This window comes from Trichosurus vulpecula, chromosome 4 (genome assembly GCF_011100635.1).
Source record: "Trichosurus vulpecula isolate mTriVul1 chromosome 4, mTriVul1.pri, whole genome shotgun sequence".
In the NCBI taxonomy this organism is placed as follows: domain Eukaryota; kingdom Metazoa; phylum Chordata; class Mammalia; order Diprotodontia; family Phalangeridae; genus Trichosurus; species Trichosurus vulpecula.
The window spans coordinates 34,174,091-34,188,305 of NC_050576.1; the positions used below are offsets into that span (position 1 = coordinate 34,174,091).

At 41.1% G+C, this 14,215-nt stretch overlaps 1 protein-coding gene across 1 annotated transcript in view; it reads right to left on the reverse strand.

Moving 5' to 3' along the window:
- Nucleotides 1–799: 799 nt before the first annotated feature.
- KIF2C (kinesin family member 2C) overlaps nucleotides 800–14,215 on the reverse strand; it is a 34,774-nt gene continuing 21,358 nt past the window's right edge. The window contains exons 20-21 of the mRNA XM_036756124.1: nucleotides 1,757–1,880; nucleotides 800–1,425 (exon numbers count right to left, since the gene is read on the reverse strand). Coding sequence (XP_036612019.1) covers nucleotides 1,343–1,425; nucleotides 1,757–1,880 — 207 coding nt within the window. The 3' untranslated portion in view covers nucleotides 800–1,342. The remainder of the gene's footprint in view (nucleotides 1,426–1,756; nucleotides 1,881–14,215) is intronic.

Consider the following 14,215-nt stretch of genomic DNA (forward strand, 5'->3'; position numbering starts at 1 on the left):
GGCACACATCAGAGGCCCGAGGGAGACAGTAATCAGTCCATCCTTCCTTCTAGTGGTGGTCATCCTTCATTTTCAAGGGAACCAATGACATCATGGGACGATGTCTTGGCTTGTGTGTGAATTAGATTTAAGTGAGGTAGAACTGTGCAAAGTCCTCAGCCTCACTCTCTTCCAGTCATGGAAGTCCAGTGGCAGGATAAAGGTCAAGATGACTGCTGATGGCCAAGATGCAGTGGGTGACCTTGGCATCTTTGATGTCTGGCCAAGCTCTAAGTGCTCCACAGTGACTGCTTTCAGCAGCCTTCATGGGGTCGGAACAAATTGTCCTCATCTGCTCATTCCTCTAGGGCGACTTGACATGCTTGGGGTAGACATCCCCTCCCTAACTCACCAACAAGTTTGAGTTACCCTCAACCTGGTTTAGTAAATTTGCTGAGACTTTTTTTTTTAACCAGGCTGTGGCCACTGTGCCTGCCACAGGTGACAACTTAGTGATGGGTGGACAGGGAAGGGAGATGAGCAGCCTTCCCACCAGAGGGGCAAGTCCTCCTGAAAACCTCACTGGTGACCTAGAGCAGTCCTGTGTGGAGGCAGCTCAGGGAAATTCAGGAACTGGCCCAGAGCCACATGGCAATAAGCCTCATACTGGAATTTGGGCCCTGCTGAATATTCTGCCCCTCCACTGTCCCAAGAGTTGCTACAACTCATTCCGCATTCCCTGAGGGTCCACTTCTAGAAAAGGGAGCTCCCAATGTGACCCCCCCTCCCCATCTCCACAAAGCACAGAGGCAAAGGATTCCATTTTCTTCCTTTATTGGGAGACGCAATGTTTAAATACAGACAACAGAAAACAGACAGGTCCCCTTCACCTCAATGAAACCCAAGAGGGTCGTCACAGGGACTGAGGAGAAAGGGATTCAGAATCTTTTTAAAAAAAAAAATTCCCCCCACCCCACCCCCACCCCAAGTAGACATCAGGCAGCTGACAGCAAGGCCCAGAGCTGTCTGCTCTGGAAGGCAGGCCGGAGCCCTGGAACGTAAGGGAAGGCTGGTCCTTCCCCATCTCCCAGCTCTGGGATGGCTTTGGCCAGCCCTCCATCAGTCACACAGGCTAAACGAATGCTCACTAAGACTGTACAATAGAAAACGATACACAACAGAAATGGAAAAAAGAACGCTGGCTGGGAGCCCCAGGGCCTGCCCATCCAGGGCACAGGGTAGGCAAAGAGTGGGCCTTGGAGGCAGCCCAGATCCAGCAGTGTGCCCTAGCCCCCCAAACAAGGAGGGCATCCAGACACTCCTGAAAGAAGAGCTTAACCATCAAACATATTTTATTGGCATGTTACTGAGGTCGTTTGTGGCTGCTCATCTGCAGGCTGGCCTGCTCTTCCAGCTGCATGGCCAGGCGCAGGGCCTGCAGGACATCTGAAAAAGAGAGGCCTCAGTTTAGCCTGGTCCCATCCAGCTGCCCCCTTTCCCAGGGTTGGCAGGTTTGGCCTGGCCCAGTCCAGTTGCCCCCTCCCCTATGGCTGGCCTGAGGATCCAAGGATCAGGAGGCATGGGCAGCAGCAGGCAAGGCTTTGAGGTGCATGGAAGCCAGCATGTATCACCAAGGGATACTTCCCCAGGACCACCTGGGCCCCTCCCAGTCCTGGTTGAGGGGGCTGAGGTAATGAGATACTGCTGGAAGACAGAGGGCCAGGTCAAGAGCCCCTAGAATCAGGAGCCTGAGGGTGGGGGTGGGGAGGGCTGCTACCTTGGAGGCTGTTGAAGTTCTTGATGCTCTCGGCAGCGGCGTTCTGAGCTTTGTTCACAAAGGTCTCCAGGTCATAGTCTGGCTGCTCTGTGGTCTCCAGCAGCTCAACCCAGTTAGACCACTTCTGCAGGGACACAGGAAGAGGGGGACCACAATGAACCTCCCTCCATTCTCTGCCTCCTGAACCTAAGGCAGTCTTGCCTGGGAAGAGTGAGAGCCCGTGTGTCTGGTAGGAGCACTCAGGAATTCAGCAGAACCTCTTGCCCACCATGCTGAACCAGCCCAGGCCTCGCCTGTCTCTGCCACCATCCTGGCAGCATCAGGTGGCCAGCCAGGCAAGAGCCCGGGCACAGGACAGGGAGAGCAGCAGCAGCGATTTCCGTCTCATTCCTCCTCTGAGATAAGCCCAGGGACAAGGAGGTCTCTACCAACCCATCCAACTTTCCTGAGTGCTGCCATCATGGCCTGGGTCACGTGTGTGCCCTGCGTGTCTGATTTCACGTATTCTACTTATATTTATGGCTGTTCGGTGGACAGCGTGCTATACTGAGGCCAAGGCTCACTGGAAAGAACAGACATTGTTCTTCTGAGCCCTGAAAAACAGCTTTTTTTGGGGGGGGGGGAGCCCCAGACGACAAAGTAACACTTCCTTGAAACCCTCATCACTGCTGTGGAGAGGAATCAGCTTAGGTGCCACACCCCTCTGACACAGGCTGGGTTGTGGGGCCCTGGGGAAAATCCCTTCACCCTCTCCAGCCTGTTTTCTTCTCTATAAAGTGCGGATCCTACTCCTGGTATCCATCCCTGTCCCTGTCACCCTTTGTCTCCCACTCAGCTGAAGCAGCGCTACCTGCAGAAGTTGTGGGGCCTGGGTCTAGGGGAGCAGCTGGACCTTAGAGGGCCTGACTCTCTTCCTCCCACGGCACCTTTGCCTTGTAGCTAACTCAAAGTCAGAAGAGGAGGGAGGAATGGACTGCAGCACGATTGGGCCATCATCCCTCACAGCAACTGAGAAGGGAAATGCTTCCAACGAAGCTTGAGCATCTGGGGCAGAGCAGGAAGCAGGGCCAAGCTGCTGGGACTGCCCCAAGAGAAGGAAGGCTGTCTATGGTGAACTCCCCACCACCCCCCACCTCCCCACCCCCAGCTTATGCCCTGGCTCTTATCCCAGGCGTTCCCATTTCCAATTTCTCTGGCTCGGGCAGGTGGCCTACGAAAATTCCCCAATTCCCTTCTCAACAAGGCTCCACTTTCCTTGCCCAACTCCTCAAGTGATCATCTTACATTTCTTTTCCCCTCTGCAGTCACAGAATCTGAAAGATGGAAGAGATCTGAGGTTTAAAGACCAACCATCTCTTTGGACAGATGAACTGAGGCCCAGAAGGGAAGAGAGCTGCCCCTGGTCACAGAGGTACTGTGACTCCCAATGCCCCACACTGCCCTCTGCCACCCCTTGAGGAAGCCTGTTCCACTTTATTTATTTTGGGGGGAGGCTAGATGGCCCACTTTATTAAGCATGTGATTTTATCAGATCATTATTCTGGAGCTAGAAGAAACTTTTTAAATCATCTTATCCTACTCTCTCAAGCCTGTTCCATTTTAGAAAGACTCTTCTTGTTAGCAAGTTTTCTCCCCAGTGATTTAAATTGGCTTTCCCTTCAATATCCTCCCACCTTTGCTCCTGGCTCTGCCCTCTGGGGCCAATGGAAGAAGTCTGATCTCTCTGCTATATGAGAGTCCTTCAGACACTTGAAGATGGCTGTCATGGTTTCCCTGAGTAGACTCTGGGTAAACATCCTTAATTCTTTCAACTGATCCTAATATGACAAAGACTAAAGACACTCTCCTCTAGACATTCTCCAGCACATCACTGTCCTTCTGAGACCTGACTGCCATTCTCCAGATGAGTACTGACCAGGACAGAGCCCAAATCTCTCTCTTACACAAGATCCCATGAACTTCCAAGGTGGCCCTATCACCTTATCTACCCAAGAGCTTGATAGTGCTATCTACTCAGAGAGATGGTGAATTTAGCCCCCAGGCAAAGCACAGGGGTGAGGAGGCAGCCTGCAGAACTTTCCAGACAGTTGGTGGGCAGAGGCTAGACAGTCCACCCAGCTGTGTTGCCGAGATCCAAACCAGGGCCTTTAGCCTGGGAAGCCAGAGAGTGGTGGTAGGCTGAGCCAATGTAATAACAGTGACATTAGCACCTAAATTAATTTCAGTGCCATGCCAAACAAGCCACCACAGAATTACTTTATAGAGCTAGAAAAAATGAGGATGAAAGTCACGTGGAGAAACAAAAGACCGAGAATATCAAGGGAATCAATGTCTTAAAAATGGGGAGAAAGGCAGTGCCAGAAGTCAAGCTGTGCTACAGATCTGGTGGTGGTACTGTTGAGTCATGTTAGTTGTATCTGACTATGACCCCATTTGGGGTTTTCTTGGCAAAGATTCTGGAGTGGTTTGCCATTTCCTTCTCCAGCTCATTTTACAGATGAGGAAACTGAGGACAACAACTGAGTGACCTGCCCAGGGTTTGAACTCAGAGAGGGGAGTCTTCCTGGCCTTGGGCCTGGTGCTCTAACCACTGCGCAACCAAGCTGTTCAATTTGGTATAGAGAAGTTGATTGGTAGTCCAGATCAGGTACTCAATACATAGAAATAAATGAGCACGGTCACTGAAACTAAAGATCCCAGTGATTGGGGAAGAACTCACTATTTTGAGATGTGTGAGACGTTGATCTATACCTAGTTTCTACCAGACATATGTATGTCTGTATATGCATGTACGATATATATATATATATATATATATATATATATATATATATATATATATATATATATATATATATATATATATAAAAATATCCATGTAAATATAGATGGACTGGTCACATTAAGAGTATTGGAAGACAGGTAGGCAGCCAGGCTGTCCCACTGATACCTTTGCATTGTCAGGAAAAGGCAGAAGAGGCTTCCAGTACATTGGATGGACCCCCTGTGGCAAACTTGTGAGAAAACATGGACAAGACTTGCACAGTCTGAGAAGGCACAAATGGATTGTGATCTACATCATTGAAAGGAATTCCTAAATTGATCAAGATCCCATCCATTTGAGGATTTCAGAGTAAACAAATTCAGCTACTGGCATTAGCTGACCATTAAGCATCTTAGCCAGAGGGAGTACTAAATTGGGAGTAGTGAATAGGATAAGGTAGTCTACATTGTCTTAATTTCTGCATCTAAAAATTAATACTTTGGGTAGATCAACCTCTAATACCCCTTTAAACTCTGAAATTCTGTACCTTATTTAATTGGTTTGTTCATATTTGTTGGGATTGTAATTAAGTTTCTAGAACAGAGGAAGGAGTACTGAATTTGGAATATGAAGACTTGGGTTTAGATCCTCCCGTTGTCAGCTACTCTCATGTGACCTTGGTCACCTAACTACTCTGGGCTTTGAGTCCCTCCTCTATAAAATGAGGAAATTGGACTATATGGCCCTCCAAGTTCCCTTCCGAGTCTAAATCTAAGCTCTTTTGATCAGAATGAAACACTTCGAATAAAATAAACAGCATGGCCTAGAAGGCTTCTGAGATCCCTTCCACCTCTGAAATTCTATGATTCGCCTCTGCTGGCTAGAAAACTTGTTTCAAGTAGAGGAAAATTCTTCATAGCCCTCAAAATGGCCTATTTGTCCAAATATAAAATTGTATCACTAATATTAATGCAAGTTAATTCTATGACTACTCAGTAAATTCATTGATCCCTGCTCAGAATCAGAAAGTCAGGTTCAAATTCCAGCTCTTTGACATATGCTGATGGTGTGTAGCCCTGGTAGAAACTAGGTATAGATCAACATCTCACACATCTAAAAATAAACTCCCAATAGGTACATGATATAGACATAAGGAGTGACAGCATGAGCAAATGAGCAGAGTTCAGAACCAAACAAAAGACAGAGAGGTTCACAGAAGGCATGGATAATTTTGATACATAAAATTAAATTTTTTTGCAAACAAAATCAATATAGCTAAAATTAGAAGCAAAACAGGAAATAGGAAAACTCTGACAAAGGTCTTATTTCTAAGACATATAGGGAACTAAGCAAAATTTACAATAAGTCATTTTTCAATTGATAAATGGTCAAACGATATGAATAGACATTTTTCAGAGGAAGAAATCTAAGCTGTATGGAAAAAAGCTCTTAATCAGTGGTATCAACTCAAACAGAAACTGATTCCTGTGAGCCACGTTTGTTGTTGTTCAGTTGTGTCCAACTCTTTGTAACCCAATTTGGGGTTTTCTTGGCAAAGGTACCAGGGTGGTTTAATATTCCTTCTCTAGCTCATTTTACAGATGAGGAAACTGAGGCAAACAGGATTAAGTGACTTGCCCAGGGGTCACACAGCTAGTGTCTGAGGCCAGATTTGAACTCAGGAAGATGAGTCTTCCTGACTCTGCCCCAGCACTCTATCCACTGTACCATCTAGCTGGGCTGCTTAGTGACTTGGAAAACTACAAATTAGCATTATCTGTGTTGTGGTATATTACATTTTAATCTGCTTCTGGGAGTTTTCTGCTGGTACACCATGAGTTTAATATTTTAAATCACTAATAACTAGAGAAAAGCAAATTAAAACAATTCTGAGGTACCACCTCACAACCCTCAGATTGGCCAAGATGACAAAAAAAGAAAATGAAAAATTCTAGAGGGGCTTCAGGAAAAAAGTACACTAAATGTGCTCTTGATGGAGATGTGAACTAGTCCAACTATCCTGGAAAGCAATTTAGAATTATACTGCAAAAGTTCATTAAACTGTGCATAGCTTCTTACTGAGTAGTACTGCTACTAAGGTCCATAAGAAAAGAGAGAAAATATTTATAAGCAGCTATTTTTGTGGTGGAAAGGAACTGGAAAGTGAAGGGATGCTTATCAGTTGGGGAATGAGTGACCCAGTTATGGTATCTGATTATGATGGAATATTATTGTACTGTAAGAAACAATGAAAGGGACGGTTTCAGAAAAACTTGGGAAGACTAGTATGCACTGATGCAAAGTGAAGTGAACAGAACTAAAAGAATAATTTATACAATAACAGCAATATATTAAAGATAATCAACTCTGAAAGACTTAGGAACTCTGAACAGCATAACGAACAACTGCAAATGTAAAGGACTTATGGAATATGCTATCTACCTCCAGAGAGAGAAGTGAGGGACTCAGATTATGGATTAAAGTATATTATTTTGTTTTTAACATGGCTAACACAGGAATTTATTTTGTATAACTACACATATTTGTGTAATACTACATGTATTTGTGCAGTATTGTGTATGTGTATTATGTATGTAAACTACACATATTTGTAATGGGTTTCGTTTTTCTTGCCTTCTCAGTGGGTTGGGAAGGGAGAGAGCTTGGAACTGAAAATAAAGTAAAACTTAATTTAAAAAAAAAGAAAGCCAGGGAGGGCAGCAGTCAGACTGTGTCCCTCACTAGAAGACACAGTGTCTGCTGAAAGGTTGGAGCTCCCTGCACAGAGCTGCCTTTGTGACCCTTGAACAATACGGCACATAATACCTAAAGAGCAAAGTGGCAGCAAAACACCCGATCAAGACAAGGCAAGGCCCTAACAGTCTCATGGGAAGTGTGTGGTGCCTAGGCCTAACACAAAACCCCAAGTGGAGAAGTAAGGCTGAAAGAATGAGTAAACTAAAAAAAGAAAAGAGCTATTATAAGGCAAGGGGTGCCCACGATATAGACCAGGCAGAGGAGAATTACAAAATAACCACAAAGTGTCAAAGAAAAATGCAGTTTGGCCACAAGCTCAATTAAAATTCCTAATAAAATGAAGGAAATAGGAAAGAAAAATGGAAAAGAAACAAGACCTTCAGAAGACTAGAAAAAAGTACTAATAAGCTTAGTAAAAGTGGTAAAGGACTATAATCAAGTTAACAGGCTCCTTAAAAATAATAATAGACCAAATAGAAGCAAATGACTCCACAAGAAAACAAAAAAGTATCACAAGTCAAAAGATTGGAAAAGAAATAGAAGAAAATATAAGGTATCTCATTAAAAAAACCAAACCTGACCTGGAAAACAGATCAAGGAGACAGAATTTAATAATCATTGGACTACTTGGAAGCCATGACCAAAAATGGAGCCTGGACATCATATTTCAAGAAGTCATGAAAGAAAATTGCCTGGATATATTAGAACAAAAGGGCAAAGTGGAAATGGAAAGTTACCTTCTGAAAGAAACTCTCAAGTGAACAATATCAGGAGCTTCATATCCCAAACCCAGAATTTCCATGAGTAGTTAGAAAGAGTTCAGATACTGAGAAGCCACTGTCAGGATCATAAAGGACTTAGCAACTCTCACCCAGAAGTAGCAGGGAGCTTAGAATACAATATTCTGAGAAGAATAAGGTAAAGGTTCACCAGCAAGAAAAACTTACCCAGAAAAACTTAAGTATAATTCCACAGGGGAAAAAGGAGACCTTTACTTAAGAACATGTAGAACTAAGTGTTGTAAATGAAAAACAAAAAATCTAATTTAAAAAAAAGAAAGAAAGAAATAGGAGACCTTTAATGAAATAGAAGACTTCTAAGCATTCCTCATAAAAAGACCAAAGCTAACTATCAACTCTGAAATACAAACACAGGAGTCAAGAGAAACATGCTCAGGTCCTTCCTGACTGCCCAGCACAAACGAGAAAAAGGGAGGGGGGGAAAGAACACAATGGGGAAGGAAGGGTGGCAGAAATTACTATCTCATACAATAGGGGCAAGTAGTAGCCTAAACAAAGGGAGAAGAGAATGGGGGAGTGGGTATCACTTGAACCTCACTTTCACTGGTCAAAGCAGGTTCAAATAAACACAAAGAGAATGGTGTAAAAATACATTCAACTCAGTAGGGAAACAGGAGGTAACAAGGAGGGGGAATGGAAGGAATAAGAGGGAGGATAAATTCAGGGAGAGATTAGTAATAAGCAAAACAAACCTTATGCTCAAAGGGAGGATTATGAAGAGGAGTCTGAAAGAAAAGAAAGGACTAGAACCTATGATTAACAGTGATCAAGGAACAGAGAGGAAAAAATATAAAGTAATAGGATGGAACAAAATACAAATTAATGATCATAACTTAACTGAGAATGGAATGAACTTACCTATAAAATGGAAGATAGAATAGATTGGAAAGTAGAATCTCACAAAATGTTGTTTACAAAAGACACTTAAAGACTCACAGAGAATGAAAAAGGGCAGATGGCATAATTATGCCTCAGCTGAACAAAAAAAAAGTGTGTGTGTGTGTGTGTGTGGGGTAGTAATAATCTTAGATGAGGCAACAGTAAAAATGGACATAATTTAAAGAGATAAATGTGGAAACTACAAGAGAGAAATATGGAAACTGAAAAGTACAATAGGAGAACTGCAGATTTGTTTGAACATAGTAGCCCCACCTAGCAGAGAAATCAGATTCATAGCTTAGAGACCAGATTGTAATATATTGCTTAACTCAGGATGCCAAAAAACCTTCTTAGGGATCTGAAATTGATGCAAGAAATTTTCAACTTCCTGAGATATATGTCTTAATCAATCTTTGTGTCTTATCTGGAATCTGCTGCTGTGCTGGCCAATCAGCAGCTGTTTCCTTGCTCCTTTCTTTGGATTCTATATAATGTGTGTGGAAAATATTATACTATTGTATATCATTTTTAATTTCAACTAGACCCAGAGCCTGAATTAATGAGTAACTGGATGAAGATCCAGGACCTGGGCTTCTTTGTTGTCTCTAAAAGTTTTCTCAGGAAATACCCTTACCACTGTCAACGAGGCCAGATTAGACTGACCTAAGGACATTCTTACCCCTGTTAGCCATTAAAGGATGAGACCCTAACCCCAAGAAAGACTACCTCACTTAATATTAACTGACCTTTGTCAACATTCTTTACAACCCTATTCCATTAAGGAAAGCCCTCTTCTTGTATCATGGTTAAACATACATGGGGGTCATAAAAAATGAGGTAACACAGGGTTGCTGGGTCAGCTATATAAGTTTTCTCATTCCTTTGTTCAGACAGCCAGAGCTTATGCTCTGACTCCTTGTATGTACAAGTAAGCTAGCTTAGCTATGCTTTAAGGGAAAATAACAAACAACATGGATTTTTCTATCACCTAGTTCTGTTGTTTCCTTCAACCAAACTTTCAGGTTTAACATGTGTAACTCACTGAGATTCAGGGGAATGGGTCACCTTTTTCAGTTCTCCCCTCCGATGGACAACTTGATTTCTAAAACTTTTTTTCAATTCTGGGTTTGTTCTGGACCAAAAGTATTAATTCATTTTGATCGTTAACAATCAAATTAATTTCGATACTATATCTATATCTATCTGTCTACATATACATACATACATATATATACATACACACACACACACACACACACACACATAATGGAAAAGCTAAATAAGTTACAGGGAAAAATAGAGAGGTAAACTAAAATAGTGGGGGACCTCACTGTATCCCTTTCAAAACTAGACAACTCTAACCAAAAATAATCAAAAAGGAAGTTAAGAGTAGAATGTTAGAATGTCAGAAAAGTTAGATATGATAGAATTCTGGAGATTTCTGAACAGAAATAGAAAGTAGTACATATATTTCTAAGCTGTGCATGGCACCTCTACAAGAACAATTAGGCATACAAACTTCACAAACAAATGCAGAAAAGTTGTAATATTAAACCCATCCTCGCCTGACCATAATGTAATAAAGATCATAGTCAATAAAGTGTCATTGAAGAAATGATAAAAATTAATTAGGAACTAAATAACTTAATCCTAGAGAATTGGTGGTTCAAAGAACAAATAAGAGGAACAATCTACAATTTCGTTAAAGACAGTGACAATACAAACCAAAATTTGTGGGATATAGCTAAAGCAGTTCTCAAGAGAAAATTTATATCTCTAAACATTTTCATTAATATGAGAGAAAGAACAGATCAATAAATTGGGCATATAACTAAACAAAAAAAAACTAGACAAATAAATTTTTAAAAATCTCCAAGCACCAAAATAGGAATCCTAAAAATCAAAGGAGATTAACAAAATTGAAAGTAAAACTTCCCACTGAATTAATAAATAAAACTAGGAGCTGTTTTTTTTTGGGGGGGGGGAACGTCAAATGGATAAACCATTAACTAATTTGATTTTAAGAAAGAATAAAATCAAATGACCAGTATCAAAAATGAAAAAGGAGAATTTATCATAAAGAATAAAAGATCTCATAATAAACTATTTTACCCAACTACATGTGAGTAAAAACAACTCAAATTAAACGAATCTTTATAAAAATATAAATCACCCAAATTAACGGAATAAGAAATAGAATTTTCAAACAACCCAATTTCAGAAAAGAAAACTGAGGAAAGGAAAAAAAATTAGGTCCATATAAATTTAAAAGCAAATTCCATCAAACATTCAAAGAACAATTAATTTCAATGTTATACAAACTATTTGCAAAAGTAGGAAAAGAAATTCTGCCAAATTACTTCTGATACAAATGCCTAAACCAGAGAAAATAAAAATGGAAAAAACCTCCAAAAAACTATAGACCAAAATCCTCAAAGACCACTGATGAAAATTATTGAATAAAGTAACAGCAAAGAGGCTATATCAACATATCACAAAGATTACACACTGTGACCAGGCTGCATTTATACCAGGAATTCCGAGCTGGTTTTACCATCACTATGATAATTATAAACATAATTGACATGTGTAAGAACAACAAAAATCATATTACTAAGACATGAAGAAAAAGCTTTTGACAAAATGTAACACCCATTTGTTAACACAGTAGAAAACACAGGAATACATGGACTTTTCTTTAACATGGTAAATAGTATATATCAAAAACCAAGGACCAGCATCACATGTAATGGGGATAAAGTAGAATCTTTTCCAAGAAGATGATAGGTGAAGTAAGGAAATTCATTGTTACCACCACAATTTGATTTAACTCTAGAAACGCCAGCCAGAGTGATAATGATAAAAAAAAGAAATTAAGAGAATAAACATAGGCAAAAACAAAACAAACATCACTTTTTGCAGATGATGGTGTATTTATATGTTAAGGCAGCCAGGTGGCTCGGTGGATAGAGTGCTGGGCCCGGAGTCAGGAAGAGTCATCTGAATTCAAATCTGGCCTCAGACACTTCCTAGCTGTGTGACCCTGGGCAAGTCATTTACCCCTGTTTGCCTCAATTTCCTCATCTGTAAAATGAGCTGGAGAAGAAAATGCCAAATAGCATCATGAAGACTTGGACACAACTGAAAAAGGGCTCAACAACAACAACTTATCCTTTGGAATCTGAAGATAGACAGAGGAACTCTAAGAAGTACTGATGGCTGAGCCAATATAATAAAAACGGCAGCATCTCTAAGTTAATTTACTTATTTGGTGCCAGCTAGAAAAAAATAACCAAATTGATCTAGAGGAAAAAGAAGATCAAGAACCTCAAAGGAAATAATGGAAAAAGTGGGGAGGGCCTGGCAGTGTCAAGAAGATCTGGCACTAGTTAAACAGAGAAACCAACCAGTGGATCAGATTAGGTGCATGACGTACACAAGAAGCAAATGTAGTCGCCTAGTGTTTAAACACCAAGACCCCGGTTACTGATGTAAAGACTCACTATTAGACTAAAACTGCAGGGAAAACTGTATAGCAGTCTGGCAGAAATTAAGTTTAGATCGGTACCTCACACCACATACATCAAGATAAGCTTCACGTAACCATTATATATGACCTATGTGTAAAATGTCACGTCATAAACAAATGGGAGGAACAAAGAAGTCACCTTTCAGAGGGGAAGAGTTCATGACCAAGCAAGAAATACAGAGTATTATAGAAGAAGAAAATGGACAATTTTGATTACATAAAATTCAAGTTTTTTCACAAACAAATCCAATTCAGCTAAGATTAGAAAGGAAACAGCTAGGAAAAAACTCTTGCAGCAAGTTGCTCTGATAAGAGTTTCATTTCCAAGATCTACCGAACCATTTATCTATCAAATATTACATGTTTTGTTATATTTATATAAGAAATTGATTCAAATTTATAATAATTTTCAGTTGATAAATGATTGAAAGATATGAATAAGCAGTTCTCAAGGGACAAAATCCAAGCTATCTATAGCCATATGAAAAAAAATGCTCCAATTCACTAATAACTAGATAGATGACAAATTAAAATTACTCTAAGGCTAGGGCAGCTAGGTGGTGCAGTGAGTAGAGCACCGGCCCTGGAGTCAGGAGGACCTGAATTCAAATCTGGCCTCAGACACTTGACACACTTACTAGCTGTGTGACCTTGGGCAAGTCACTTAACCCCAATTACCCTGCCTTCCCCCTCCAAAAGAAAAAAAGTTAAAAAAAAATTACTCTAAGGCTCTACCTTACACCCATCTTATTGGAAAGGTTAACAAAAGGGGAATACAACAAACGTTGGAAAGGCTGTGGTGCTGCGCTGGTTGGTGGAGTTGTGCATTGACTGGTTCCAGGCATTCTGGAAAGCAATGCACACCATGGCCCAAAAGTTACTAATCTGGACATGTTATACTTAAATCCGGGGATGTCACCAGAGAAATCAAATAGAACAAAGTCTTATACACGCAAAAATATTTATGATAGCTCTTTTTGTAGTGTCAAAAAGCCCTGTAAACTGGCAGGTGTGGGATGTGTGCATGCATCCATGAATGCCCATCAACTGGGGGATGACAGAACAGATCATCGTATGTGAGCGTGATGGAAAAGGATTACACTGTAAGAAATGAGGGGGATGGATTTAGAGAAACCTGGAAGACTTATACGAACTGATGCAGAGGGAAGGCAGCAAAAGCAGGAGAACAATTTATGTAGAATAACACTGGGAAAACAAACTTTAAAGGACTGAAGAACTCCAATCAACCAAATAACCAGCTGTGATTCCAGAGGACTCAGGATGGAGCAGGCTGTGCACTGACTTCAAAACTGATTGGCGATAGGCAAATGTACAGAACAAGATGTACATTTTATGGATGTAGCTAGTATTAGAATTGGTTTTACTTGAAAATATATATTTGTTAAAGGGTTTTTTTTTTCAAGTGAGGAGAGAGAAAAGGGGTTGAGAGGGGAAAAGATGGTTGACAATTTTTAAGAAATAGCAATAACTATGAACTGGAGAATACCCAAAGCTCTTAAAAGCCAGTCCATTTAACAGAACAGCCCTGTCTACCAGATACATGCTACATTTCATACTCGTGGTCCAGAGTCCTCTGCTAACAACAGAAAGGAGGGGGTGGGGTGGTCCCCTCCTTCTCAACAGGACGCATTATCAGAGATGATATGCTCAGTCAGAAAGTGTCTACTGCCAAAAGCCATCCAGTACCATCTGACCACACCGATAGGGTG